Below are 26,943 nucleotides of genomic sequence, written 5' to 3'. Positions count from 1 at the left end.
CCAGAGGTCAAGACAATTCCAAGATATCTAATTTTCCTATGTTGCCATTTAAAATGATAAAAGCATTTGAGGGATTTGGCATCTTGATGGGGAACGTGTAGAAGCATAGCTTCCGATTTAGAGGGGTGCCGACAGTCGGCATCCCGACTGTTAAAACACCAACGGACGGGTTCCCGACGGCCACTGGGTATTCTCGTGGGGGTCCACGACCCCCATAGTGGGAGAATAGAATAGGTGGCTCACCACCGTGCCCGCAAAGGACTTTGTTGCACTCGTCATGTTTGAGTCCGGCCAGTCGGGATCCCAACGTCGGGCTAATGACTGTCGGAATCCCGACATCACACCCATTTATACTATGTAATTAATTTTGTAACCGGAAAGAGCACTATAATTGTCTAGGAGTGTAAAGATCCTGGGCTGAGGCGTTAGCAGTATGTCATCAGCAAAGAGAGCAATTTAAAAGAGATGTTCCTGATCTGCACACCTTGGATATTAGGATGAAGACCGATAAAGGAGGCGAGAGGCCCAGTTAAAGAAGAGAGGGGGGAGGGGGGAGGGGGGAGGGGGGGGGGGCATCCCTGCCTGGTGCCATTGGAGATAGAAAAGGAATCAGATAGGATTCCATTAATAGAAACTCTAGCAGAAGGGTTAGAATAAAGAGCCATGACACCTGAAAGGAGGGCCAAAGACCATGTCGACCAACCCATGTCCACATAATGCATGTGTTGACCTAATGACATTGTTGACCTTCAGACATGTCGACCTTTGTGCTATCAACCCTATGACCCATACCCCCTGCAGAGTATGAGAACTAAATCCCCAGGAGATCCGATCAGATGCATTTTCTGCATCAAGAGAGAGGATGATAGCTGGGGATCTCCTGGCGTTTATACGCAGCCTTCGGACAGCATGCGCGGCCATTCCATAATGATCAGGCCCCAGGAGCGGAGCACAAGGACACAGGCTGGAGGGAGTCTCGAGCACAGGAGCTCTGCAAGGCCGGGTGTCCCCCGACGTCCATGAGTGCTACGAGTCCTGGCTGTGTTTTCTTGTATTTGCTTCCAGATACAAATGTAACAAACTGATTTATTGTTTTCCATACAAGTAGCACAGAAACAAAGGCTGCACTTATAGTGACAAACACATCAGAAGAGCCAATACCAGTGATGGAGACCCTTGGTACTCTAGCTGTTGTTGAACTACACATCCCAGCATGCCCAGCAACAGTTTTAGCATGGCCAAATAGCAAAACTGTTGCAGGGCATGCTGGGATGTGTAGTGAGTCTGTGTTTTAGTGATAGCCATGATTGACCAGATGGGTGTGGATCGTTAGGTCTACAACAACTAGGTCGACAAGCATTGGGTCGACACCACTAGGTCGACAGGCAGCAAGGTTGACATAGGTCATGGTCGACAGGACATTAGGTAGACACAAGCATTAGATCAGGGCTAAGCAACACCGGCCCTTCAGATGTTAATGAACTACACATCCCAGGATGCTTTGCAATGTGGCCATGCTGAAACTGATGCAAGGCATGCTGGGATGTGTAGTTCATCAACATCTGGAGGGTCGGTGTTGCCCAGCCCTGCATTAGATTGACATGGGCAAGGTCGACAGTCAAAAGGACGAAATGGGTTTATCACTATTTTTTACTTGAATGTCAGCACAGTTGACATGGACACAGTTTGAGGTGCACCGCATCCCCTTCGCAATGCTTTGAGCACGGTGTCTCGCTACACTTGGCACACTATTTTATTCACCCACCACACCCTAGTGGATAGTAGGGCATGAAATACCGCCTGTCGGCACAAAAAACAGTGAAAAAACCCATGTTGACATAATGCTTGTGTCGACCTAATGACCTAGACCCATATCGACCTAGTCGCTGTAGACCTAATGACCGTATCCTGAACAGATATCTAAATCAGAATAATATAGGCATCAAGTAACCAGTGCAGATCTCTTTACAACTTGGACTATTAGACCCCTTTAACGCTGGCTTTAATCCACTTCGGACTATGGACGATGAGCTTGGGTTGAAGCTGGGGTTTCCTGCACTTGCCCCTGTTCGCACATGGGTGGCATCTCACGTTATTCACGGAACATAACCCTTCACACCACACCGGGTCTTCCAGTGACCAGGGTCCTCCAACTTACAGTGGGCATTTGGAGGGGGATGTGACCCCTTTTACGCACATGCTGGGGCACGGACCGGGTTGCAAGTCCCAGGAATAACCATGGTCAACCCTGGGACTGTCAATTTGGGTCATTCTTTTCAGACATCAGCCAGACCTGGGTCAATACACAAGCCCTGCAAAAACCTGGAATTTTGCCTTAGGCCTGACAGGGCCTTGATGACTGTGGTTTGGAATCCCTTCCCTATACACATCATACCAATAGCAATCAACTTGGGTGACCATTACTTATCTATTCTTATGGTGCCCACACACTAGAAAGATCTGCGATCTTAAGAGGTGTGCTTATATTAGCCTTGAAATCTTTTGTCCGTCCTGGAAATCTTTTGTTAAATTTGATTTTTCATGCAGCATGTTAGATCAGAAGATTTAGCAAAAGATCCAGGGGAGTGCGCATCTGACCGATATCGGCTGATTTATCGGAAATCGTCCAATCTGCAAAAAAATCGTTCTAGTGTGTGGGCACCTTAAGACATAGAGGGGGTTTACGGTTTCTGGTCATATCCGCCTAATGCTATATGTACAATAGTACTCTACAGCCATTCATACTGGCTTCCCTTGCACACATAGTCACTTGTTACATTATATATGTAGCATAAATCTAACCATACAGTTAGTGGACTAAAAAAAAATAACCAATATAAAGTTTCTTAATTGCGGTTTAGAATCAGCCCCAATGGGTGGAACGGAGTTTGTGGCAAAAAAATAAAAGTACCTTTGCATCTGGACACACATGTTGTGCTGCAAGGGGAGATAATGGATGATTTGTTTGCATGCAGTTTATATCCTGGCTGCTTTCTCTAAGCCTTTAGTTATTGTTTGATGCAGTCATACATAAAAGATCAGATCTTTAGGATGTGACCCAAGTTAGTTATCAATGGTCAAACAAATGTGTAGCAAATTTTTACAAACAGGAATAGGTAATTAGTAGGGAAGAGAATAGGGAGAGGGCGGAGGGAATTGGGGGTGTGGACCCAGTTGGGAGGGGCTAGCAAATAATGCAAATGTTTAAGAAGGCTGGGATTTTACCTACCAAAAAAGGAGGTCCAGGAGTCCCACATTTTAACCACAAGGATGTGTTACGGATAATGCATCGCCCGGGGGCCATACACACGGCGACAGATCACTTAGAAATGGGGAAAAAAAAGGTATTCACTTAGGAATAATCAGGCGCCTTGCAATGAGCTGGATCTCCAGTGAAAGCGGCTGCTTGACTGTGGGGGTAGTCACTCCCCACTGGAAGAAAACCACAGAAAAGAAATACTCACACAAGGTGGGTAAAGCAGCGCTTAAATCAATGAAAAATACCAATAGTGAAAAGGTATAACAATTTTACTGATTCTGATAAAATCACAATAACAATAAAAATACAGTATAAAAACAATGACGATAAATGAATTACATAATGGCATAAGATGGTGGGGGGGAATAAGGTTGATAAAGCTGCAGGACGCAGTGAAACGCGTTAGTTGATTGCCCCCCACCTCTGGACACAGCTGTGACACCTTGTTTCTTTTGGACATCATCTCCCTTCATATTTTCACTTGGACAATTTGTTCCTATTGGCGGACACCGTGCAAACCACCACTGGTCATCACCATCTATACCAGTGTGGGCTGCTACTAGGCACGGAAGCCACATCTGTCTTCTTTCACTGGGATCATTCATCTGGGATCGCTACAGACAAATTCTGGTACACGGAGTCGACATTCACCAGTCTCGCACCAACTTATGGTCCGTTTATATCAAGCGATACTCATCACCTCCAGCGGCAAACATTCCAGCCGCATACATCGTGAGGACTCCCAGCATACTTCATACTCCAAGGATCCACCGTTTATTATTGGTAAAGTGCACTTACCTGTTTACTCCATATCAGTGTCAACACAGCTTACTTTGACTGTCCATTGAGGCGGGGCCTATTCTTATTATTTACTATTTTTGCTATTCATTCCAATTTACGTTTATTCCCCCCCACCATCTTATGCCATTATGTAATTCATTTATCGTCATTGTTTTTATACTGTATTTTTATTGCTATTGTGATTTTATCAGAATCAGTAAAATTGTTATACCTTTTCACTATTGGTATTTTTCATTGATTTAAGCGCTGCTTTACCCACCTTGTGTGAGTATTTCTTTTCTGTGGTTCACTTAGAAATGGGGCTAAAATCACTCAGTGTGTATGACCCATAAGATTATCTGTCCAATCTGGTTGAGGTAAAACTTCTGGCAGTTTGGATGAATTGGTTAAATCAAATGGATTTACCCAATTTGTCCAAACAACCGTTCTTGCTCGTCGTCTAGTGTTTTAAAGCAAATGATTAAATCATTTGCTCGTAGACATTACCAGATTTGTCATTGTATCCAGATGATGGATAGACAAGTCTAGGTAGATACTAAAAATGTCAGTATGACAGTGTTCAACATGAGGTTTTCTGCACTTTCTGTACAATGCATGTGGACTATGATTGGGAATGGTAAAGCGTGCCGATCGCACAAAGCATGGTGAGCAATGCAAAAGGTGCGTGGTACACTGGGCATTTTCTAAGCAATGTAGTAAGATCGCTTAGAAAATGCCCTGAAATCACTATGTCTGTAGGGCCCATAACACATTCTTTTTCACAAAGGTTCACGGTATCGGCTTTCACTGCTGCTCCCAACATCAGCCCATGTCTGTCTGGTATGGCCAGGAGGGGCTGCCCCTCTGTGTAGAAATTAATTCAAACCAAATGTCCCCATAGCTCCTAATTATTGCAAAAAGTCAGATCTTAATGAGTGAAGCATCTATTGCCGTGTTTTTCCACCACGGTGCTGTGATACACTAGTGTGCCTAGTGCTGTTCTCAGGTGTGCTCCCAGATCTAGAGATGCCCAAACCAGTTTACAGCCACCACCAGTTCAACTGTTATTTACTGGTCTCTTCTTTTCATGTAAAGGGACAATGTATTTTATTTTTGTTACCTGTGGGGATCAATGGGATGTTTTTGATTTTTTTATATGGGGGCCAATGTGTTTTGCCCTTCGGGGATCTCATGGTGTGCCTTTGGCAATTTTAAAATCTTATTGTGTGCCGCAAGGTAAAAAAAAAAAAAAAAGGTTGAAAATCACTGACCTATTGGATTAGAACAGTTTTACATTCTGAGGACTGTACCCCATAACACAAAGAATTCCTATTCACATCAATGTAAAAAACAAAAAATATATTTATTTTACAGTCTGTGCAATGCATAGCACGTCTTCAAGCCTGGACCCAACAGCAAGTGACCACATCACGCTGACTGTAGTAACAACGCATCTGCAGAATCAGCATTCACTCCAAAATAAAATCACAGGAAAAATACCCTGGTGGGTTGTCCAAATTCCAGCACATTAGATACAGCCTGGACCGTTTTCACCGTTTCCCTGAGCAGAACGAGTCATATAATATATCCTTCACACAAATAACAAACCGTTTTCAATCCAGTTTCCTGCATCACACATTAAATTCGCAAATATACAGCAGGGATCTTAATCCTTTCTTCCAGCGCCGATAAGGCACATATAGCAGCTAGTGGGGCTGGGGTGAAGACACAGTTTACCTGGTGCAAGAACTAGACAGATTATGACGATAGCCAATAGCATCCCCCAATACAAGCAGACATCCCATTATCGAATATAGCGCCCTCTGGTGGGGTTTACTCGCCTTCGCTGAATTGCTGTTCCACTTATTGCCCATTTCTGGGCCGAGAACGATGGTGCTTCCACTGGCTAAGGAACGCATGCAACCATGATTATCTCATTCTCTTGGTGAATGTCCAGCATCCACGACAGACTAGGTGTTTGGCTTTGGTCTATTTCACACGCTCCGGCTCCTGTCGGGCGGCGAAAAGCCGTGCTGCACACCGTAGTTAATAATGGACACAATTGTGTCCATTCACACGGGACGGCCACGGCCCGGCCGCCCGGTTGCAGCCGGATCCAACCACTGGAAGGGACGGCTGCCGGGTTGTGGCCATCCCCACCATTCTAAACTCCAGAGTGCGGCACGGCTTCTTGGCCGTGTGGGATTTTGCCGCCCGGCAGGAGCCGAAGCGTGTGAAATAGCCCTTTCTCTAACTTACATTATGGCTTGCTGTGTTCCCCCCAGTGGCTGTTGGAGAAGGCAATGTTGGAAACCCACTTGGGCTGCAGGACTGAAGGTGCAGTAATAAATAAATACATTCATAAGTGCCAGCCTTCAGGACGGGTGCTTAGGACATCCGGAAGCACGCTGATTTCATTTTGTACTCTTGCTGGCTCCTCTTAACAATTCCATAAGACCAACGCTTCCGTAACAGCACCAAGAGAATCTTTACAATTATATTTACATCGTAATAGATATATCGCAATAAATAAACATTCAGAAGAATAGTATGCACAGGAGCTAGGCTTGTATTTCAGCGGAGTCCTTGTGCCCCTGTAATCAGCGATTATTCCTCCCAGTGTACGTCGTCCTTCCGGAGAGAGCTCTGCAAAGTCTGCATCTCCCGCAGAAGCTGGAGGCTCTTTCTGCTCCGGTCTCCAGGACTTGCTTTGCCCGGATCTTTCCCTCCCCAAATGTGTTTTGGGTCTTTCGTCCCAGTCTCGTACACAACCTTCTTCTTCGGCTTGGACTCTCTCAGTAATTTTCCAAGCTGCATCCAAAAAAAAAAAAAAGATGTCATTCTATTTATAGAACAAAAGCATTCAAACATAAACAACAGGAACCATTATACCTCAGGAACCATATAGATAGGGCAACTCTTACTTCAAACAATGGGGGTTATTCAGACCTGATTGCACGGCAGCAAATTTGCAAACTAGTTACATTTGCATTTCTGGGATATGTTTTATGATTTTTTTCGATTTTCAATTTAAATTAGCAAACTAGGCGATAATGGGTATGGATCATTGGATAGACAGCAACTAGGCCAACAAGCGTTAGGTCAACCTGGTGTAAGGTCGACAGGGTCATTTGGTCAACATGGAGAAGGTCGACAGTCAAAAGGGTTTTTCACTTTTGATTAAAAAAAAAAGTTTCCTTTATAGAAGCATTACCTTTTTTTTTTTTACCCAAATGTGGACACAGTCCACATGGACATTAAAAAAAAAAGTGCACTACACTCGACACACTCCACATGGACATTAAAAAAAAAAGTGCACTACACTCGGCACACTATTTTATTCTCCCACCACGCCCTAGTGCAGCGGTGGGGTACCGGCGGCCCCCGCAGCCGGACTGTCCAGCCTGCCCTGCAGTTGCGGAGGGTTTACACTCCCCGCAACTGCCGTACTTCCTCTGTACTTGACAGTACAGGGGAAATCTCGCGAGAGCTACCGACCTCTCACGAGATTACCCCTATACTTGACTCCCTGCACAGCCGTCAGACCACACAGACCGGGAATTCTTAAACTGCAGCAGCCGCCGGAGCGCGGGACGGCTGCCGCAGGTGAATTTGTAAGTGTTTGATTTTTATCTATTGCACGCAAGGCATTTTTTGCCAGTACAAGCGGCCCTTGTCCCCAAAAAGGTTCCCCACCCCTGCCCTAGTGGATGGTAGGACATAAAATACCGCTTGTCGGCACAAAAAAAAACAAAAACAAAAAAACAACCCCGGTGAAGAACCCCATGTCAACCTTCCCCATATCGACCTAATACTTGTGTCGACCTAACCCCATGCCAACCTAATGCTTGGCAATCTAGTGACCTTATCCCGCGATAACTCATGAATCATCCTTTTTTTTCAATCCCTGGCTGTTTGCAGGTTGCTTGACAAGAAGCCAGCGTTTGTGGGAGCCGTCTGGCCGTTTACTGGAGCATCAGGGAAATCGCAGGCGTGCCCGAGCATTGTCAGGGAGGGTTTGTAACGTCCACTCTGGCCACGGCCATCCTGGTTCTATCGCACTGGCCGAGTAGGTCCTGGTCTACACATATTGGAAAATTCATTCAATGGCGAGCAGCTTGCGAATGCATTGGCAGCTAATGGCAGGGCTGAGACGCAGGCTTACAGGCGCACTGTGACCGAAGGCCTCTGCAAATGAGCAGCCGAGTGATCGAACTTATGATCACAAGGTACAGAAAACGGATGTTGTTTTTACAAAGGTGGTGCACCGGATATACGCCATCTCATAGATCTTCTACTGTTATAAATCATGGTGGTACAACATTCTGTATCGCTGCAGTAAACAGCAACACAGCATTCGAAGGACCACTGCAAAATAATGCAGTAACGATATATACATATATATAGCATGCTAGCTGGGATAACACAATGGGACAGTGGGTGGGGCTTCCTAACCACATAGGGGTGGGGCTTAGCAAGCTTGTTACTTTTGGGTAACTGGAACTCTTATTGCTGGAACATGATGTGCATAGAACATCTACTTGCCTGTGCCTGGTGTATGCGCACTTTAGTTATCTGGTCTGCTTTTGCTTCCATTCTCCTCACTAGAACCGTCAGCTCTTCCTCCAGATCGGCTTTCAGTCGGTCGGAATGTGCCTCGTAGATCTGCTTCACAAGTTCCTTGTGATCACTGACAGAGAGAACAAAATTACACATTTCCCCCATATAACGAAGCCAGATACTGGTTTTACCTGGTACTTCGATAGTCACAAATACACTAATATGATCGATCATCCAGCTAATGTTAGAATAAATGTGAAAAGTCACTAGCACCTAATACAGGGGTATGGTCGACCAGAAGTCATTAGGTTGATATAAGCATTAGGTCGACATGGTCTAGGTTGACAGTAAAAAGGTCGACATGGGATTTTTCACTGTTTTCTGAGCTGAATAACGTCGACATTGGACACAGGATAAAGTGCACCGCGATCCCTCACCATGCTTCGGGCACATTATTTTATTCTCCCACCACGCCCTAGTGGATGGTAGGCATGAAATACCGCCTGTCGGCACATGTCGTCAAAAAACAGTGAAAACCCCCATGTCGACCTTTTGACTGTTGACCTAGCCCATGTCGACATAACGCTAGTGTTGACATTGTCCCATGTCGACCTAATGACTGCATTCCCTAATACAGCCCCATGTAGTGCACTACCTTGGAGATATAAATCAACGAACACTTGAACTCACAAACTCATCTGCCCGAACTCATCTTCCAGGGTGCGCAGAACCTCAGAGAGTTCCTGGTAGGAGGTGGGAGACGGCTCGTTTGTCCACCTCACCCCGCTCTCTTTCTTTTCTATAGGCTGATCGCTCACAACGCGGTCGTTGCAGAAGACCTTATGGTGCTGCTTCATCATATGCAGGACATGCTGGACGTTGGCTCTGACCGAGTGACTGGGAGATGTGGACTGAAAGGCAGATGACACACAATGCGCATTTCATGAAGAGTGTATGTGACCAGCTCAGTCCACTACATGCGATGCAACTGGCTAATAAAAATACATACACTGAGCAGCAACTGCGTATAACAATGATAGAGTTCCTACATTGTACACTGTTCACCTGTAACAGTTACTAACAGCAACAGTGAAATACACTACTAATACACTTGCTTTGCAGGACATGCCAATACATTGTGTGGCCACTAGAGGTCAGCAAATGAGCTGCGATTACAGCAGTGCCTCTTGCTAACGGAACCTGTGTTAGAAGAACGGGTGTGGTATAGGGGTCCGACAGTAGGGATCCCGACAGTCATTATCCCGACTGGCCGGACCCAGACAGCATGGTGAGCACAACTAAGCCCCTTGCGGGCACGGTGGCTCGCTACACGAGCCACCTATTCTCCCTCAAATGGGGGTCGTGGACCCGCACAAGGGAAAATAGCAGGTGGCCGTCGGGAACCCGGCTGTTGGTGTTTTGACAGTCGGAATCCCGACGTCGGGTGAATGCCTGTCGGGATCCCGACTGTCGGAACCCCGTCCGGCACCAGTCATAACAGACCATTATGCAGAGGTGAGGCTCCAAGGATGCAATCTTCAAACGCGCCTCTCCTTTGTCATCCTATGCTGTACTTCTAGAATGTATAGCGCTAGGTGAACCCTCTAATTCAGCAAGAGAAAAATCCCAATGTCTGCACTAATATTCTATGAAGTGCAATATGACTGAATCACTGTCTCACACAGTTTTAATCAATTATTCTTTTTAATGAATTATAAAAGGTATCAATTATAAAAAGTATCAAAGTACAATAAACATTTTTCACAATCAAATAAAAAATAAATAACTAATGCTCGTATATGATTTAGGTGACCACCTGTTTTTGATTTTTATGTAATGGTTATAACATATATTTAAATAAATAGCAATATATAAAATAAATGTACCCTGGGATCATATTATTCCAATTTGAGGGACGATTCCGGGTTGACTCCACTGCCCTCAGTACTGCTACCTGCTCGTTTGCGGTCAATGTACAAGGTGAGGTGCCGGGAAAAAGAACTACCTAAATCCAGCAGTGTAACGTCAGTCCGGTACTGCCGCGTCTCTCACACGCAGCAGTGGGTGGTCTCACCTCCGGCTTGAACCCTCTAATTCAGGCATTCCCAACCACGGTCCTCAAGGCACACCAACAGTGCAGGTTTTAGTGATAACCAGGCTTCAGCACAGAGGGTTTAATCAGAATCACTCAGGTACTAATTAAGTCACCTGTGCTCAAGTCTGGATATCACTAAAACCTGCACGGTTGGTGTGCCTTGAGGACCGTGGTTGGGAATGCCTGCTCTAATTCCTTCTGCTGTGAGGTTGGAGTAAATCATGAAACACCGACTGGCGTAACATTCTGCAGGTGAATATTTGCATCATCTCTATTAATGAGTCACCATCACCTGTTATTTACCTTTCCTGCAACAAACGGCACATCTCCGAGGCTTAACCGATAGTGTATCTGTGGGGGACTACCACTTCGGTGCCCGGATTTCTGAAATATAATAACAGAAAAAGACAAAATGAGCAATAATACAGATGTTTTAGCTGTCTGGACCTGTGGTGCATTCATGATGTGACAACATTAGTCTACCCGCCAAATCATTTGTACAATAAGACTGTGAGGGCACCCCTTTTACCCCCACATAAATGAGGATTTACACCAGGCAAGTCCAAACTATGGCCCTCCAGCTGTTGTGGAACTGCAACTCCCAGCATGCCTTTACCACAGTTCTGCTATAAGGGAATGCTAAAACTATGGCAAGGCATGCTGGGATGTGCAGTTTCATAACAGCTGGAGGGCCACAGTTTGGACATGCCTGCTTTACACTATGAACCTTTCTTTTCCCCCTCCCTATTATAGTAAAACCTATATAAATGTCCCAAGTAATTTGGATTAAATCTGTTTTTTTGCACTCACACAGAGCCAATAACAGGAGGCATTCTTCTACAACTTTAACCTACCAGTAAAGTAACCTGCCATATATGCAAAGTCATCTGTCTGCTGCTACCCACTGGAACCCACTCAACCCATCTAATTCTATCTGCACCTGTTACATCTGCCCCACCTGCAGTGCACATGGTTTTGTCCATTTGAGAAGGAATTTGACTCGAACCAGAATAAGGCCCGAGGTAGGTCCCTTATCCCTCACAGTGGAAGCAGACGGAGGGGCCATATCCAGGTCTCTACAACACGCACATTGGGACAGTGGACATTGCTTAGGAAATGATACGGATGCCAGCCACAAAGGTTTCTGGAATATTTTCTAATTAAAGTTTAGTTTGTAACAATTTAAAATAACATTTAAGCGTCTTCTGCCGGGGATAGTAATGTCCCACTGATAAAAGTCAGCCTACATTCTGCAAACCCACCCCAAGACCTATTTTCACATCATAGAACGAACCACCGGAACCCATTCTCACCTTATCGGAGTCCAGTGTTCTTCTCTTGCTCTTTCCTGGTCTTGTAGGAGGAGTTAGAGACTTCAGCAGGATCCGATTGGTTTCCAAACCTGTCTGCAGCTAAGACACAAGACAAGGCACAGGTTACAAGAGTGACTGCTGATATATTAACCCTTCGCATGCAAAGTAAATTTGTTAAAAATAGCTGTGAAAATTGCCCAAATTTATATTCATCATGATGACCTGTAATGTTACCTTTTATAGGAAATATCTTTTTTTTTTTAAACACATTTTATATAATAAATGTGAGCGACACTGGCATTTGTAGCGGATATTTTGCGCAGTACTCAGATGTTGGCACTCAAAGGGTTAAATAGGACCAATTGCACATACAGATGAAGCCGGCTTAAACTTTCGCCAGCCCCACCAGCCGCCGGCTTCCGCCACGGGGGCGTGCACAAGGCGCTCGCGCACCCCATGGCAACAGAGCATCCCCCAGGTCCCCGCCGACTCCCCCCCAACCCTGCCCGTCTCTCTGAAGCGGAGACGGGCAGGATGCCGCTGCCCCGCCGACGGAGGATTGGGACGCACGCGCGTCCTAGTTCAGTGTATCCCCTGTCCGCCGGCGCTTGCCAGAGGGGAGGCTCTGGCGAGCCCCGGCCAAAGGTGACAGGGGCTACATCTGTATGCTTATCTTCTGCCCTCATGAGTGTCTGAATTTACACGTGAAGAAACACTTGGGGCCCGGTTCAATTAGCTGCACCATCACAACAGCAAAATGTCCACTATGTCGCCGACTATGTACACTCCCACACGTTACCGTCCATCAGCTCTGAAAGCATGGCGACATCGCTAGCGAGCGCCGTGCTGCCGAATGCATCAATGGGTGTGTATGCGCATGCCGAGGCCGGCTCCCCCGCCGAGTCCCGTGACCGGTGATGTCGCTGGGTAAATACATCGCCGCAGGAAAGCTCAAACAAAAATCAGCGGTAAGCAAGGCTGCCCTTATCATGGGTGCCGCAAACACGTCAATGCACTTACCCCTAGCGGAATCCGTCCCTTTACGCTATCTTAATGCAGTTTTGCTTTACTTTGTGTAACAAGTATTTTTTTTGTAGCTGCTTACTATTGCAGTGCATGGACTTCTAGAATAGAATATAATATTTATGTACCTGGTATTATGACTGGTTTCTCTGTTTAAATGTAAGCTATATGAAATTAAAGCTGTATCCTCATAAGCTCAACTCACAGTAATTATGCCATCTCGGTGCTCCAGCGTCTTAGTTGCTCAAAATGTGCATCTTAGTCTCATAAATAAAACAAGTGGAAAGACAGAACTGCATGACTGGAGGGCACGGATACATTTAACATGACTTGCAACTTTGTAGGTGTTAAAAAAGAGGATTTTGGTACTTACCGGTAAATCCATTTCTCTGAGATCAGCAGGGACCACTGGAATCACATCGGGTATTAGAGCTGGGAATGCTGGGAGCTGGGATACTGGCTCCTCCCCTCTAAGACCCACAATCCCCCAGTGAGGAAATTGGCCCACCAGAGGAAAGGGTTACAGAACAAAACCATAACACAACCATACATACAACACGCAGATATCGGACCGGGCTGCAACAGCAACCACAACAGGCAGAATCCAACAGCCGGGCGGGTGTCCAGTGGTCCCTGCTGATCTCAGAGAAATGGATTTACCGGTAAGTACCAAAATCCTCTTTTCTCTGACATGCAGCAGGGACCACTGGAATCACATCGGGGAGGTTCCAAAGACCAAGCCCCGGGAGGGAGAGTGCTGGGGATTCTGTAAGACCAGACGACCAAAAGCTGAAGCTGAAGTTGCAAAAGTATCGAACTGGTAAAACTTAACAAACGTGTTCTGAGACGACCAAGTGGCCGCTCTGCACAGCTGAGAGATGGTAGCCCCTCTCTCAGCAGCCCACGACGTACTCACCGATCTAGTAGAGTGAGCTGTTACGGAGACAGGAGGCACCTGTCCCGCATGAAGATAAGCACTACGGATCGTCCACTTGATCCATCGTGCAATTGTCTGTTTTGACGCAGGCCACCCCCTGCGGAATGCGTCATAGAGAACAAATAAAGAATCCGATTTGCGTATAGACCTGGTTCTCTTGACGTAAATCCGAAGAGCCCTGACCACGTCCAAGGAGGATTGCTCCGGTGATTCTCCTTGAAAAGCCGGAACCACGATAGGCTGGTTTATGTGGTATGAGGATACCACCTTCGGAAGGAACCCTGCCTGGGTAAGCAGCTCTGCTCTGTCCTCGTGGAAAATTAGATAAGGGGGCTTGCATGACAGAGCACCCAGCTCTGAAACTCTGCGAGCTGAGGCCAGGGCCAGTAAAAGAACTGTTTTCCAGCACAAGAACTTCAGTTCCACCCTGTTCAGTGGCTCAAATGTCTCAGACCTCAAGAAGGCTAGTACCAAGTCCAGATCCCAAGGAGCTGTGGGAGGCACGAAGGGAGGCTGAACTCGGAGAACCCCTTGAAAAAATGTTTGTACCTCAGGAATGAGGGCCAATCTCCTCTGAAAGAGAATAGACAAGGCCGAGACCTGGACCTTGAGAGAACCCAGTCTCAGACCCCCATCCAACCCCTTCTGTAAGAACAACAGAAGGCGGGACAATTTGAATACCCGGAATGGCCAGCCCTTACCCTCGCACCAACCCGCATATGAGCGCCATATTCTGTGATAATGCGCTGCTGAGGCGGGCTTCCGGGCCCTTAACATCGTAGGGATTACAGCTCTTGGAATTCCCTTCTCCCGCAAGACCTCGGTCTCAACAGCCACGCCGTCAAATGTAGCTGTGGCAGATTCTGATGAAAGAAGGGTCCTTGAAGGAGCAGATCCGGTCTGAGGGGCAACCGAACTGGCTCGTCTGCCAGTAACATCTGGATGTCTGAGAACCACGTCCTGCGAGGCCACCAGGGTGCTATGAGAATAGCCTGCACTGGCTCCCTCTTGAGTCTCTTCAGTACTTGGCCCAGAAGTGGAAGTGGCGGGAACAGGTAGACAAAGCTGAACTCCCACGGGGTCGACAGAGCGTCTGCCGCTATGGCCTGAGGGTCTCTTGTACGAGCCACGTACGTTGGTAGTTGGTGGTTCTTTCGAGACGCCATCAGGTCCACCTCGGGAACTCCCCACCTGTCGGTGAGTTCCCGAAACACCTCGGGGTTGAGAGACCACTCGCCTGGGTGAAGGTCCTCCCTGCTGAGGAAGTCGGCCTCTAGATTTTCCCGACCTGGAAGGAACACTGCTAGCAGAACTACTCCTGATCGTTCTGCCCACTGAAGAACCTTCTTTACCTCCTTCATGGCCATGCTGCTCCTCGTGCCGCCCTGCCTGTTCACATAGGCGACTGCCGTGGCATTGTCCGACCTTATCTTTATGTATTGACCCTGAAGGAATTCCTGAGCCTCCAACAGAGCATTGTAGATGGCTCTGATCTCCAACACATTGATGGACAAGCGCCTCTCCTGCAGGTCCCACCTGCCCTGGAGGCAGAGATGAAGTACTACGGCACCCCAGCCGCGTAGACTTGCGTCCGTTGTCAATACAATCCAGTCCTGGACTGCAAACCGACGACCCTCTATTAGATTCCTTCTGTGTCTCCACCACAGTAGTGAATGTCTTGCCTCGGCCGACAAGTGGATTCTTTTGTGCAGATTCAGGTGCGAGCCCGCACCCTTTCTGAGAAGATCCAACTGAAACGGTCTTGAGTGGAAACGTCCCCACGTCAGAGCTGGGAAGGCTGCCACCATCTTCCCTAGCAGCTGAGTGCACAGATGGAGGCTGATCCTCTGTGGAAGTAAGATCCTCTGCACTAGGTGCAAGATAGCCTGGATCTTGTCTTCCGGCAGGAAGATTCTCAGAGACTCCGTGTCTAGCCAAAGGCCTAGGAACAAGATCCTCCTGGATGGAACTAAAGAGGATTTCTTGAAATTCATTATCCACCCCAGGCTGGTGAGCGTCTGAGTGGTTAACCTCGCATGACTCTCCAGTAACTCCCTCGATGGGGCCTTGATTAGGAGATCGTCGAGATAGGGAATTATTGTCACCCCTTGACATCTGAGGTATGCGACTGCTACTGATAGAGTCTTGGTGAATACTCTGGGCGCTGACGATAATCCGAAGGGCAGAGCCCTGAACTGAAAATGATCCCGACCGATGGCAAAACGAAGAAAGGCCTGGTGAGGGATGCAAATCGGGATGTGTAGGTAAGCATCCTTGATATCCAATGATATCATGTACTCCCCTGGCTCCAAAGAAGCAATCACTGAGTGGATTGATTCCATCTTGAATGGTTGATACGAGACTAACAGATTCAAAGGCTTCAGGTTGAGAATGGGCCTGACTGACCCATCCGGCTTGGGGACTACAAAGAGGGTTGAGTAGAACCCTGTGTTCCTTTGAGTTGCTGGGACCGGCATGATGACCTGAGCCTCCAGCAAGATCCGAATGGCTTCTAGCAGGCTCGTTCTCTTTTCCTGAGATGTTGGCAGAGCCGTTGTGAAGAATCGAACCGGAGGAGTGGAGTCGAACTGAATCCGGTACCCTTCTGATACCACCCTGCGAACCCAAGGATCCTCCGAAAGGGAGAACCATTGGGTTCCGAAGGCCAACAGACGGGCACCTACTGGTAAACTGTTGACTGAAGCTGGTAAACCGTCATGCCACCGGCTTCTGCTGGGGCTTAGGTTCCTGGGCTCTTGGAGCAGCCTGAGGGCGGGCTCTGGCTCTGGACCCTCTAGAGGACTGGAAACCTCTTCCTCTACCCCGAAAGGTGCGCTGAGTCCGAAAGGACTGAAAAGACGGACCTGCGAACTGTCTTCTGGGAGGAGGAGGAGCAGCCGACGGTAAAAATGCCGACTTCCCTCCCGTCGCCTGTGAGATCCATTTGTCTAATTCAGGCCCGAAAAGGATGTCCCCGGAAAAGGGAAGACCCTCCACAGCCCTTTTAGACTCCGCGTCCGCCTGCCAAGAGCGAAGCCAGAGGGCCCGCCGTGCAGAAATGGCGCTAGCTGATATTCTGGAAGAGATTAAGGATACATCCTTAGCCGCCTCTCCTAAGAACATAGCAGACTCCTTAACATGTTCAGCCAAGCAACGAATCTCATCTCTAGGCATACCTGATTCCAATCCTTCAATGATTAGCTCCGCCCATTTAACATTTGCCCTATTTACCCAGGCCGAGACTATTGCCGGTCTGAGTTGAGTCCCTGCTGCTACATAAATGGCCTTGAGAGTAGCCTCCAATTTTCTATCTGAGGGATCTTTCAAGGCTGAAGCCCCTGGGACTGGCAGAGTTGTTTTCTTGGACAGACGGGAAACTGAGGTGTCCACCGGAGGTGGAGTCTCCCACTTGCTTAGGGCCGCAGGCTCAAAAGGATACAGAGAAGGGAAGCGTCTGGGAATCTGAAAACGTTTGTCCGGATTCCTCCATGCAGCCAGAAGCTGATCCTGATTTGGACAAGGAAAGACCACTGATGTCTTCTGAACCCCTCCAAACAGATCAAACTCCTGTGGCTCTGGTCTGGGATCCTCCGGTAAACGAAGAACCTCCTTTACCGCCATAATGAGAGCCTCTATCCCTAAAGGAGTCGGCTCTCCCTCAGGAATGACATCCTGAACCTCTTCCCATTCACCATCCTCCATTTCGTGAAATGGATCTTGTTCCTCCTCTAAATCATCTTCCACAATAATAGCCTGATAAGGTCGCTTATTGCTAGATGTAGAAGGCCTCTCTGGTCTGGACATGGAGTTAGCTAACCCCTCCACCGACCTTGCTAGGGCTGTAGCCCAAGATGGCTCCGCTCTGCGAGCCAGCGCCAATTCAGAAGTGAGCTTTGACATAGTACCCACTAAGGTAGAGGCCCACTGGGGCGCCTGAGACCCCGCCAGTGATGCAGATTCAGCACCTGAACATGACTGACAAACAGTGGCATTACCCTCAGCTGTGTATTGAGAAAACTTAGCTGTACAGACAGTACAAGCAAAAACCTTCTGAGAGGCTTTGGATTTGCCCGTCATGATCCCTGCTCGCCCGGTCCAACAACAGCGCGCGATACAGGTGCAAACACACACACACACCGAGTACAGATACACCTCTCACAAGCCAAAAACCTCAGGGTTCTGTGAGACCTGGCGGAGAATGAGCCCTATTAGTGACAATACAGCGCAAAACACTGTGTCAGTAATAAAACTTTTAGAGCCTTCCAAGCTGCAGTAACCTGTGAACAGGAAAGAGTCAGCTTACTGTGTATCTGTGTAATGGCCGCGCCATGCCGGCCTCCGTCTTACAGCGTGTCCCCTCTCCCTCTGCTTAGCCAACCTGTGGCGTTCTGACAACGTCCAGAGGCACCCGCTTGCTAGCGCTCACTCCTGCAATACCTCCGGCACTTAGAACAGCCGCGTGGTATAGTACAGCGATACGCGCCTTGCAAGATGGCGGCGCCTCACCTCGCTGCAGAGACCCGCGCACAGCGCGGCTGACGGAGAAGCAGGGGACGGCGTGTGGAAAGTGCGCTCAGCGCTCTACTCACCACCGGAGGCTTCCTTCGTGACTGGCGTCCCCTTTGCTGGAGGGGCGGCAGGAGCACGGAACCCGTGCAGGCAGGCACCTTTAGTGAGGTCCTGACTGACGACCTGGAACTCCAGGGGCGCTGAATGCCCGGACCCACACCTTTCAGTAGGTGGGGAAGGGATTCTATCAAGTAAAGATGTAAAAATTCTATTGTAAAGCCAAAGCTAGAAAAATGTGCAGGAGCAGAAAAAACTGTGACCTAACTCCCTGGCACAATTTTCTCACTGGGGGATTGTGGGTCTTAGAGGGGAGGAGCCAGTATCCCCTAATTATTATTAAGAAGTGCCTAGCTCCCAGCATTCCCAGCTCTAATACCCGATGTGATTCCAGTGGTCCCTGCTGCATGTCAGAGAAAAACTTGTTTCTGTACAGTTAAAGTGACAGCCCAGCATCTCCAGTACAGTGTACAGGTCTTTCACCGTATGGCCTATAGATGCCAGGTGCATGAGGATACATTTGTATTTATTTGCTTAATTTACATAATAAAAAGTTACCTGCTGATCCACATTAGACATTACGCCTTAAAGCGACTATACACAACCCCACAGACGCATCACCTGAGCGTTCATAGCACCGGAACACGAGGGTAGAGTGATGGGTTACCACACTGAGTCTGCGGTATACATACCTGGGCAGCTTTCTCTTGTACCAGCTTGCGTTGGTGCTCCTCATCTTTCAGCTTCTGTTCTATAGCTCGGATTTTATTCTGAAAATAATAGGGGTTGGCAAAAGATTACATGGGGATAACAAGGGACTCTACTACAGACCATTTGGTTAGTTCCATCACTGCAATCATACTGCTAAAAACACTATACAAAATAAATAAATAAAAAATCTTGCTTCAATACAAATCCAAATTCTTTGGCCCATATTAGTGCTGGGCACGTTAACGCAGTAATATCGCATTAATGCGAGAGCACTTTGACGGCGATAAAAAGGTGAGGGGTGTCGGTGGAGAGCAGCTTCGCGGAGGCACCGAGTCTCTGACAGCCTTGCAGCGGCCATCTTTGGAGGGGTGCAGGGTGGCTAATGCTGTCAGACTCTGCGGCGCCGATGCCCCCCCAATAAAAAGATTGAATTCCCCCTGGGCAATAAGCATATAATCTCCCTTGGCAACAAGAATGGAACCCCTGGCAGCGAGATTGTAGTTAAGCGCCATGAACATGCCTAACAGTGCTATTAAATCACAGTTAAGTGTAAGAATTTCATGCGATTTAAAATTATAATCGTTGCCCAGCGCTAGTCCATATATCATTCCTTATGATTCTCCAGCGCATTGTTAATGACCCCCCACCGGCTGCACATGCAGCTCAAGTTTCACTATTTAGTCAACTACTGCATGTACATAGCAGGGAGCAGGTGACATCGCTGAACAATATCTGTCAGTGCGTATGCACTACATCGTGGCACCGCCGATATAGCGAATAACATTGGCGGTGCCGGGAAATCACCTAGTGTATGCCCAGCTTTAAGCTTCGAAATATTAAAAGAGGTGATGTAACCCATAGCAACCAGATTAGGTTTATTATTTTATAGGATGCAATTGAGAAATGATCAATAGAATCTGATTGGTTGCTACGGGCAACATAATATTTTCATTTTTAGAAGCTTTAGTAAATTTACCCCTTTCCGAAACAAGATTGGTGCAGGATATGGTCAAAGACCACAAACACAAGATTGCGAAGCTGTAGAATCTCAGCAGGCTGCCCTCTCCGTGCCTGCCGCCTGCCGCCTTCTCGCCACACTGCCGCTCTCCCTGCCTGCCGCCTCCTCGCCACACTGCCGCTCTCCCTGCCTGCCGCCTCCTCGCCACACTGCCGCTCTCCCTGCCTGCCGCCTCCTCGCCACACTGCCGCTCTCCCTGCCTGCCGCTTTCCATGCTGACTGGTACAGCACATCTAAAACACGATTTCCCTTTCTAGGTCATACATTTGGATGTTCGCAATAAAATGCAACAGGTTTCCCTTTGGATTGAAGCCAACAGGGGATAGGAGACCGGGGCAGAAGTATAAAGCCTTCTAAAAAAAATGTGGACAAGTTGCTAGCACGTGCAATCTACAAAAGGATAGGTAGAAGCGGATTGGTTGCTATGGGCAATTGCTTGACTCTTTAGAAGACTTTATACATATTCCCCTATACTTCAGTGAACACCACTTTAGAGATAGACTGATGAGGTCACATAGCTTAGCAGGGTTGGATCCAGGATTGTGATCCCAGGTACAACCCAGCTTAGACCCGGTCTGACCCTTTCACACTAAACTCAAGTTGCTTATTTTACACAGGATAACCCAGGTTTAATCCTTCTTATAACCCGAGTTATTCACTTTGGTGCTTTCACACTGCACCTCCAACCGGCATTTGCCAGGTTATAGGTGTGGTGTAAAAAAAAAAGTGGCTTCTTCTATAGAGTGGATTCCATTGTGCCAATTTGAGTCTCGGCGCAGTTATCTTACAGGCACCGCACAGCACTGAGCCACTGCATTCTGCACAACAAGCATACAATACACACAGACTGAAGATGTTACAGACCTCTGCCAGGACTTGCATTGTGGTTAGTTTCAGGTATTCCTGTTCCAGCATATCCAGCTTCTCCAGCCGTGATTGTAAGCTAGACTTTTCCAATGTGCGATCACCTCCAAGCGATACCTTAAAAGAAGAAGACTCTGTTAGTACTGCTCACATTTCTCAGCTCTGCAAGTGTTGGAATTTCAAGGCCTTGTGCTTACAAGTAATATTCCCAGGCAGGCTATCTGCCTGGTGGGTTACGTGGAAGCTGCAGAACACAAGGCAGACAGGAGTGGCAGGTAGTGCCTACTTGCCCTTCATTTACCTGCTTCTCTAGTACAGAATTCCTCTCGGTCTCTGCCTTCTGTACCATCCTCTTCATGTATTCCAGCTGCGTTTCCAAAAGACTGCATCGTGATTCCGCTGCCAACAACTGTCTGGACAGATCTGGTCGTGCACAAACATCATTATAGGAGTAATGATCGGCTTTTAGAGGGAGTTCTAAACAGACGCAAAAGATGAATAATAAAAAAAAAATGTAAGGCCTGATTCAGAGAAGGACAGAAACTCAACGCCACAATGAGTTCTGTCCAGTCTCGGGGAGGGACATGCAAGAGACATCTCAGTAGAAGAGGCACCTCCTGAATGTTGCTGTAATCCCAGCACTGTGACAGACGTTGCAAGCTACGGTCCAACATCGCGACCATCTATCTGGATGTTCCCCGCAGAACGGATGCGCTGCTGCGAGGCATGAATGTTTGTATGGCGACACACAGACCCTTGGTTCTCCCCTCCTAAAAAAACAGGGGAAACAGCCCTGTTTCTAGGAACCCAACCCTGCCTCTATGCAACTGCCTGAAGCAGGCAGCAGCAGAGGGGAACTGCAGGCAACAACTCCGGGGACGTGTTCTGCATGCAGACCCTCACAAATGTTCTTTCATTTAAAAATTCTGACTTCACCATCATGGCGATGCAAGTGGCAATGAATCAATGCAGCGTTGAGATTTTAAAAACCTCACGTAGCTCCAGTTTAATCAGAAGACTCCCCGCTGTTCAGCAAGGTTCGGGATTCCCAGCTCCGGAAATATTCTCCAAAACCTTTTATTTGGTAAATGAATATTTATTTTTCCAGCTACTGCATCATCATACCCATGGTCATCATATAAAACAGGCAGCGTGACAGTTGGGATTCTCAGCCAACTACAGGCGGAAGACACCTCACAAGCTGATAAGTGACTCACCTGTATTGCTTTGTCTTGTAACATCCACCTGGGAATGGTCTGTGGAGTACGCTTGTACCTCCAGCTGTTGCTTGTAGTCCTGAGTTTCCTTTGATAGATGTCGGATGTTAGTCTCCGCGCTCAGACGCTCTAATTCAAGCTGGCGGATCTTTTCTTGGAGGTTTTTTAAAGCAGAGAATATTGCTGGTTTCAGACAAATAAAAATTGGTGAATAACTTACCGAAATACAAATAGCTATACACACGGCACAGTGGTCATGGATTCACCCATTATCCCTAGGATGTGAGGCAATGGATACTTTGAATCAATGTATTAGAATGAACACAAAGTCAAACAGTTTGCCTGATCAGGGCATTCATATAAACTGCACCAGTTTATCACCTGCCTGGCAGAAGAATGTATACATTTGGCTCTTCTTCCAGTTTTATAAATCCTTACAGATATGCCTAGGTGGCGCCTGCTTCGAATTTCAGGCTCAGTATGAAAACATTAAACCCGGTACCGTTTGGTGGCGGGTATGGATCATTAGGTCTACAGCAGTTAGGTCAACACCATTAGGTCGACATGTAGAAAGGTTGACATGGGTGTCGTTCGATATGTCATTAGGTCGACATGGGCATGATCGACATGGCGGTTTTCACGGTGTGTGTTTTTTCGCCCGAATGTCAACATGGACACTGAAACGTAGCACTGTGTCCCATTGCTACAATCGGCACACTATTTTATTCTCACACCGCACCCTAGTGGATGGTAGGGCATGAAATACCGCCTGTCGGATGTTGCTTTAAAAAAACAGTGAAAATCCTCATGTCGACCTAATGCTTGTGTCGACATAATGACATATGGACCTAGACCCATTTCGATCCAATGACCGTATCCCCTGATGACTACTACATTACCATCACCCATTGGGCCTTGGATCCATGAGTAGTATTGCTATACTATTGTATATACAGAGTTGGTTCCGACTCATGATCATGCAGGATGAGTAGACAGTTTACCATCACATTATTACTCACTTTTTTCCCCTCTCCATTTAACTCGAAGATTCCCATTGACGTTTTATTCGCGGGACAAATAATACTATTTCTGGGAATGTTTCTAAGCTTCTGTAATATCTACCGTTACAAGGCGGAATTTGTATTACCGAGGACATTTATCTGCCTGAATCTTGAAGGCATGTGCGTAGTCGTTGGAATAAATTTACTAAGAAGGGAGTCCTAGATCACATGGGCTGTTGTTATGGGCAACCAAAAGAACTCCCATGTTAGTAATTTCCCCCACTGAGCAATGCTTTACCATAACCCGTTCAGAATTTTAATGCAATGTTGTTCACCAAAACTATGGGATTACTGGGGTAATGTATACACAGTCACATCACCCAGGTCATGTATATGCAATGAAATACACTATATAGAACTGCAAGTCACAACTGATCAGAGTCTCCACTAGTGCAGCGCGATACAGACCATTTTTAAAAAAATGACAGTTAGGGGTTGATTGGCTGGTGATATATCACTCTCCATTTTACCAGTTTTCGTGGCTTAGTACATCTCACCCTGTGTGTGTGAGATCAGCTTTGAGGGATGCCCCTAAGCAGTTGGCATCCTGAGTGCACGGTGCTCGAATGAAAACTAAAAAGATGGGGGTTTTATTGAAGATAGGATGTTGCCCACAGCAACCATTTATTTAGTACCTTCTAGAAGAGAATAGATAGTATCTGATTGGTTGTAAATAGAAACAACCCATCATCAATAGAATGCTCATCTTTTTTTTCCTGACATTAAAAGACAAGTTACTGGGGTGTTTAAAACCAGATGCAGTGTTCCATAACACGGTGTTACTACAGCAGCCTCTCATAGGAACCAAGCTTAGGCGGTCACTAGGGGATTCAGGAGAGTGTAGACGTGGAGCTCAGAAGACTGTACCAGCACGGTGTTATAAAACACTCAGCCTAGAAGATGCACAGTGTAGCGCATTGCATGAACAGCCCTCTTACAGTATAAGCAGACATAAGAGAGGATGCAGTTCGCTAAAGGGGACAGACTCTGGTCACCAAGATGCATTGCTTACTAACCATAATAACACGTGTGTAATCCTGCTGAGCAGCTATCACCCACGCAGGTGATGGCTATAACGATTACACCAAAAGGAGAGCGGTCACAAATTATAGGAGATACAAATATAGGACACCAGTCAGGCTGGTTGTATCAATTTCAATAAAGGCGGCTGTTCCTTTACACAGGGCAGATATACCAAGAACAAAGCCCATGAATAATTAAATCAGCACGATCAGTATCCAACCTCTGAAATTATTTATACTGCTAAACACAATGCATCAAAATGACAACGCCTATGAAATTAGGAAAATTATATATATCATTTTTTTTTTTTTAGATGTCATTTTAACACACAAAAGAAAAATTTATTAGAATGGATTAATCGGCAGATGGATTCAGAAACAATTTGCTTAAAATCTAAAGACGTCAGTCTAGTGCGGCTGATATCAGTGATGTGAATGAAGGATAGATGGAGAGAGAGGGGAAAGAAGTATGCATGATCTCACCTCTGCTGTTACTCTCTGGATATGCGAGAACCGGCCTGCCTGGGGGATACTGCAGGTCGGAGTTCAGGAATGTGCACCCGCTAGGGTACGGGTGGAAAGACGTAGATAGAGAATCTTTGGTAGTGTGCCCCTTAGATGTCCCCGACAACAGACTGTGTGTCTGAAAGAGAAACCGTAAATATTAAAAATGTTACGGAACAGTGAGTGTGCATTTATGTAACAACTAAACAGAGTTGAGTGGGTGAAGGGGTTATGTAGGAAGTTTCTGGACTATGATAAAGGTGGATGAAGGTGCTATGACCTAAGGATCATAGTAACAATGCGGTCTTATCTGGTAATCTATTGAGTGATGGATTTTATGGATAAAAGTGCTAGGATCAATGAAGTAACAAGAAGTATCTTTAAATGTAAAGGTCTCAGTTTCTTCTACATTAACGCTCACCCCTTTAAATCCACTATAAAGCTCAGTTCTGCTGGTCATGTCTCCATCAGCGAGCCCAACTAACATGCCTTTGGTGCATTAGGGTGATGTGATGGATAGGACATTAACTCTTTGAGTGACACCGTTGCTGTGAGAGAGGGGGGGGGCTGCAATATTTAATTAAACTTCAATTAATTGACTTGGCTGCAGGTTGTATTTATTTATACTAAAAACCATCTGTAAGCGATGCTGGAATTTTTAGCAGATATTTTTAGGATCGCTTCACAGCAACTTTGGCACTCAAAAGGTTAACCCCGATCTGCACCAAGGACCAACAAGGGTGTATAAATGTACATCACCCTAGCACACGGATGCCACATTGGTCGGTCTGGATGAAAAGGTCAGCAGTTGTGTAGAGATAAAGTGCACAACAAATGTGTGTATAGATAGGGCTAATACAACAACCAACACTATCCTGTCAATGCCACGGTGGCTGCTGTTACCGGCTTTACATTTACATACGGACATGATTTATTGGTATACCAGACTACCAGCAGAAATATAGGGGTGTACAAACCATGGGGCAAATTTACTAAAAATGAAGAGAGACCAACGCAGATACAGTCTATAACTTCTCAGTTGCATCCTATAAAAATGATACATAATATGATTGGTTGCTATGGGAAATAACTTATTTTAATTTTAGAAGCTTTAATAAATGTACCAGGGGTGTTTTATCAGAGGAGTGGATCTATGCACAACCATCATGCAAACCACTGGGCCAGAGACTGTGCTAGAATCTACAGCATATGTGGCATTATCCTTGGGACTGTAATCCATATCCCTAGGAAAATGGCTTATTCAGCGGTGGACACACAGGTAGTATAATCAGCGGCTGCAGGGTGGGCTCCCATTACTCAGGGGCCCATATTCCCCATCACAGATTAGCCAGTGATGCCTAATGACATAGGTACAATGACAATAGCATATGAAGGGTAGTCATGACCATACAGAAAATCCCCGTATGCCCCAGGTGTGCTGGGACTGCCATAGCAGCCTGTAGCATGCTGAGACTCGTAGTAGTCACCCTACAGCTGGCAAGTCTCACCGTTCTGGACTGGAAGGAATCGGCAGCCATCTTTATTACGGGAACCAGCTCCTGCAGGTGCTGTGTTATTCCGGGGTACCCATCCTACACACAATCACATTGCCCGCCCTCTGTCTCAGGTAAACACAAGACAGAGGGCGGGCTTTGCTGACAAGTGACGAGTGACACCTCCTTCGCCCAATCACAGCGCCGGAAGGTGGGAAGGAGGTGTTGCCAAGCGGAAACTGGAATGTCGCTCATACGCAGTAATAACAAGATGCGTCCTCTAACGTGGCCGGTGACCGGGGCGGAAACGCGAGGTCGTAACCGGGTTATTAGGCTACGTTACACGTACGTCAGTCGGGGACAATCACGTGACCCCGCCGACATGGTCGTATCAGGAAAAAGTCGATTTAGTCTATCGGCCAATGAGAACGGCGAAAGGCGTTACCCGGTGGCCACGCCTCTTCCTGTTCTCACTGGTCAGCCCAGCCGGCCTATAGCGCCCCAAGGTGCGCCTTCCTTG

General features: G+C 46.9%; 2 protein-coding genes across 3 annotated transcripts; both read right to left on the bottom strand.

The window, feature by feature from the left end:
- Positions 1 to 5,383: 5,383 nt before the first annotated feature.
- Positions 5,384 to 26,870, bottom strand: CEP57 (centrosomal protein 57). 2 transcript variants are annotated; one of them, XM_083170110.1, is made up of 11 exons: positions 26,439 to 26,870; positions 24,910 to 25,069; positions 22,344 to 22,526; positions 21,428 to 21,603; positions 21,127 to 21,243; positions 19,226 to 19,303; positions 12,008 to 12,106; positions 10,998 to 11,078; positions 9,290 to 9,510; positions 8,585 to 8,729; positions 5,384 to 6,850 (listed from the first exon to the last, which is right to left on the bottom strand). In XM_083170110.1, exons 1-11 carry the CDS (start codon positions 26,466 to 26,468, stop codon positions 6,647 to 6,649), a joined length of 1,494 nt encoding a protein of 497 aa, XP_083026236.1. In that variant the 5' UTR covers positions 26,469 to 26,870; the 3' UTR covers positions 5,384 to 6,646. The 2 variants fall into 2 exon arrangements, with proteins under 2 accessions (XP_083026236.1, XP_083026237.1); XM_083170111.1 differs by having other exon boundaries at positions 21,428 to 21,549; positions 26,439 to 26,863.
- LOC146058110 (uncharacterized) lies at positions 12,575 to 19,216 on the bottom strand. Its single transcript, XM_083170109.1, has 2 exons — positions 18,557 to 19,216; positions 12,575 to 18,244 (listed from the first exon to the last, which is right to left on the bottom strand). Exon 2 carries the CDS (start codon positions 16,617 to 16,619, stop codon positions 13,743 to 13,745), a length of 2,877 nt encoding a protein of 958 aa, XP_083026235.1. The 5' UTR covers positions 16,620 to 18,244; positions 18,557 to 19,216; the 3' UTR covers positions 12,575 to 13,742.
- Positions 26,871 to 26,943: the final 73 nt, after the last annotated feature.

This window comes from Crinia signifera, chromosome 2 (assembly GCF_055691185.1).
Source record: "Crinia signifera chromosome 2, ASM5569118v1, whole genome shotgun sequence".
In the NCBI taxonomy this organism is placed as follows: domain Eukaryota; kingdom Metazoa; phylum Chordata; class Amphibia; order Anura; family Myobatrachidae; genus Crinia; species Crinia signifera.
Note: the sequence above shows the minus strand (reverse complement) of the source record. Positions and strands in the feature narration are given on the sequence as shown.

What these genes read in the sequence shown, in the direction of transcription:
- LOC146058110 (XM_083170109.1), bottom strand. Translation starts at nt 16,619, where the DNA reads ATGGTTCTCCCTTTCGGAGGATCCTTGGGTTCGCAGGGTGGTATCAGA.
- CEP57 (XM_083170110.1), bottom strand. Translation starts at nt 26,468, where the DNA reads ATGGCTGCCGATTCCTTCCAGTCCAGAACG. An exon ending in ATTCCTTCCAGTCCAGAACG is followed by an intron (nt 25,070 to 26,438) that starts GTGAGACTTGCC and finishes TTTCTCTTTCAG; the next exon opens with ACACACAGTCTGTTGTCGGG. An exon ending in ATTCTGTACTAGAGAAGCAG is followed by an intron (nt 21,244 to 21,427) that starts GTAAATGAAGGG and finishes TCTTCTTTTAAG; the next exon opens with GTATCGCTTGGAGGTGATCG.